The sequence below is a fragment of the Trichoplusia ni genome, chromosome 11 (assembly GCF_003590095.1).
Source record: "Trichoplusia ni isolate ovarian cell line Hi5 chromosome 11, tn1, whole genome shotgun sequence".
NCBI lineage: Eukaryota > Metazoa > Arthropoda > Insecta > Lepidoptera > Noctuidae > Trichoplusia > Trichoplusia ni.
Genome location: NC_039488.1, coordinates 9,011,153 through 9,014,410, shown reverse-complemented (window position 1 = coordinate 9,014,410; position 3,258 = coordinate 9,011,153). Strand labels below are relative to the sequence as shown.

The 3,258-nt window shown below is 28.1% G+C and overlaps 1 protein-coding gene across 2 annotated transcripts in view; it reads left to right on the top strand.

Annotated features, from left to right (window-relative positions):
• Positions 1-449: 449 nt before the first annotated feature.
• The window catches only part of LOC113499032 (G protein-coupled receptor kinase 1), a 31,316-nt gene continuing 28,507 nt past the window's right edge, over positions 450-3,258 (top strand). The window contains exon 1 of one of the 2 annotated variants that reach the window (XM_026879358.1): positions 450-943. In XM_026879358.1, the coding sequence (XP_026735159.1) occupies positions 831-943 (113 nt within the window). In that variant the 5' untranslated portion in view covers positions 450-830. The remainder of the gene's footprint in view (positions 944-3,258) is intronic. The other variant, XM_026879359.1, reaches the window with a different exon arrangement.

Genomic DNA, 3,258 nt, shown 5'->3' with positions numbered 1-3,258 from the left:
TAGACAAATTTATGTACTGTCAAGATTTTTTTTATGGCTAAGGTGCTATGATTGAACAGACGAAGTGTTTTTTTCTTTCTTATGTTCATTTTAAGTAATTATTCATTTAAGTATCTAGAAAAAGAAGTCAAGGAGTATTTAATTTTGGAAAAAGTCTACAAATCAGTAGAGATGTTTGACTTTGCCTATCAAAATATTTTCATAATTTTGACAAAGTAAAGCTGGAATTTCGGTGCCGTATTAATAACATGTTCAACTTATTTAATTTAATGATAAAATATGTCTGTGAATTAAAATATCACAATTCAAGGAAATTAAAAGACCGTAACTATAATTTATTTATGAAATATTACATCGTTTCTGAACGACTCGCAGCATACTTGTGTTTGTGTGCGTAATGTATAAACGTTTTGTATTTACATGTGTTCACAAGTAGTTTGTGTACGAGTGTGAGTATCAAATTCTGGCAGTGTGTGTAGTCGCGGAGTGACGGGTGTTGGATTAGATTTCGTTTTTGCGATTGTAATTCATTATTTGTTATAGCTTCTTTCCGTGTTAAATCTGTTACAGTAAATTACAAAAGTAATATTTCTTTGTCATGTTCATTTGCAATTAAATTACGTGGTCTTGTGTTCATAAAAAATATTCTGCGAATGAGAATGATCAGCATGTGTCACCACTCATCAACAAATTCTGTGAAACGGTGAACAGTCGCGATGTGAGAAAAGTTATGATATCAGCTGAATATCGACTTGATTTAGTTAGTGTTTGTGTTGCGAACCAGTGTTATTTATTTTTTGTCTGGTGAAGGTGATAAATTCAGACTCAAAATGGCGGACCTCGAGGCTGTGCTGGCAGACGTCAGCTACTTGATGGCTATGGAGAAGTCGAAATGCACTCCAGCAGCAAGAGCTAGTAAAAAAATAGTTCTGCCAGACCCAAGGTAAAGTATGAAGGTGTGATCTCACGACACCGCCTTACCGTGGATTATGTTTACGCGATTTTATGAGAGGCTCATGATCTTGTTTACAAAATTGATTTTAGTAAGATTTATTAATAATTCTGTGTAATCTATGGGAGAGTTAACGCGATAATCACATGAACTTAAGATTTTTTGGAAGGTGAACCAACCAACTAACCAGATGATATCGAAATATAGGCATACACTTTGAATAAAATTAAATAATTGTGAACAATTGAAAATACTAGTTTATAAGATCAAATTTATAAAATATATACTGACATAAACATTTTGTAGTTATTGTTATTCAACAAATATAATAATAATAAAATTAGGTCATTAACATCTGTTGAGGTCATTGCACTCAGTGCAGTGTAGTAAATAGTTTATTTCCAATGACAACAATGCAAAATAAGGTATTGTTAGAGCAAAATACTATAACTTATGTTATTATAAGAGATTATTGGTACCACTATCCTAAAATATAATTACCTTTTTAAATAAAATTTCATGATTGTTGGAATTAAAATTCAGTATTCAATCTATTCAATTAATTATATTATTAAATTGAGTGTTAATAGTAATTTAAATAAGTTATTTGTAAGTACAGTAATAAAAAGTTTTTATATTTTATGATTAATAATTAACTTTAAAAAGATAAGCAGTAAATATTATATTATTGTAGGTATGTTAGTTAGCTAGTTCTTATAGTCCCATACATTTATCAATATTAATCTTTTTCTAACTCTTTTAGTTGAACATTGAACCTGTTAAATTTATAATGTACCTTTGATAAAAATATTTAAAATTTAAATAAATATCATTTTCATATTTTTGCCTTTGGAACCACCTGCAATTAATATGATATTAATATAATAATGTATATTTAACATTTAATTATGGCTGAAGTTTAATAAAATTCATGAGATTTAGTGTGAGGTGTAAATTATTCAACAATTAATTAAATATGGCTAATAAAATTAAAATACTTGTAATTTAATTAGTCCTTTAGATAATCAATAAGACAAGATATGTAAATGAAATTTATGTGCTTATTTACACCCATTTGATAAGAAAGTTGGCAAAAATGATCAAATTTTATCTAGTCCATGCTACCCCTTGAGATCAAAGGCCTAGCATCACTCTTTTAAATCCCATCCTTTATCAGTAACTTCCATTGTCTAATTTAAAACTATAAGCCACTGAAGGACTTTAACTCACACAATCCCAATAGGATTCCAATACGAATGCCAACAACAGATCCTATACCTTGATTGCATGAGAAATTTTAGGAAACAAAATTAAATAAACAAATTATTATTTAGCATATATACACCCAGTGCTGGTTAAAGATCTTTTTGTACTCTTTCCAATCCTGTATTGTTAAGAGCCATTTCCTAAGTTAACTGTAAATTAATGAAGGCAAACATGTTCCCAATAGGGTTTAATGAGATAATGTGAATGTTACTCACAGTTCCTTTACCCCTTTCTCAAAAGTTGTGATTACCTCTGATTCATTTTTATGACTCATTGTTACATTGTGACTGCAATCTTGTTTTGGGTTAAATTATAGATAATCTAGTGGTATCTATTATACTAAATACTTATGTGATGAATTTGGATGAAATATTTAATTATAAATTTTGCATTTTAAATATACTTCTGTATTTGTAGAATATTAAAGTTCACCCTGTACCTACAATTGAATTATCCCTACATTTATTTTATATTTTAAAATAAAATATCTACTATTACTTAACAGAAGAATTTCTTTAAAATAAAATTAAAATTATGAAATTACAACTTTCTTTAAATTAGAGCAAGAAGAAAACAACCAGTTAATACAAAATGCAGAATAGTACATGAATTAGATATTATCACTTTATGATATATTAAGAGTATGAAGGTTATAATAAAATTTAATGAAACCGGACGCATTTTTATAGCGCATTTTATTTAAATAACCTTGCAAATCATTAATTCTGATAGAGTAACCAACTGACCTATTTATTGTCACTTTTAGCACGATAAATTAGGAAACATTAATTTTCGTGTATGTGGCGTCATATAATTGCGAACACCATAAATAGTTAAAAATTAGTCACATCATTTTGTTAAGTATTTTAATATTTATGCAATTTCCAAAAAATATTGGTTACGGTTTTTTTTATCTCGTAAACAAAAAATGAAGAGATATAGTGATTTAAAATATAGTGTGACGCCACTTACCAGTACGCTTTTACTAGCAAGTTATGTCATCTCCACTAACATACATTTCATCATCTTAAAGTGCTTTT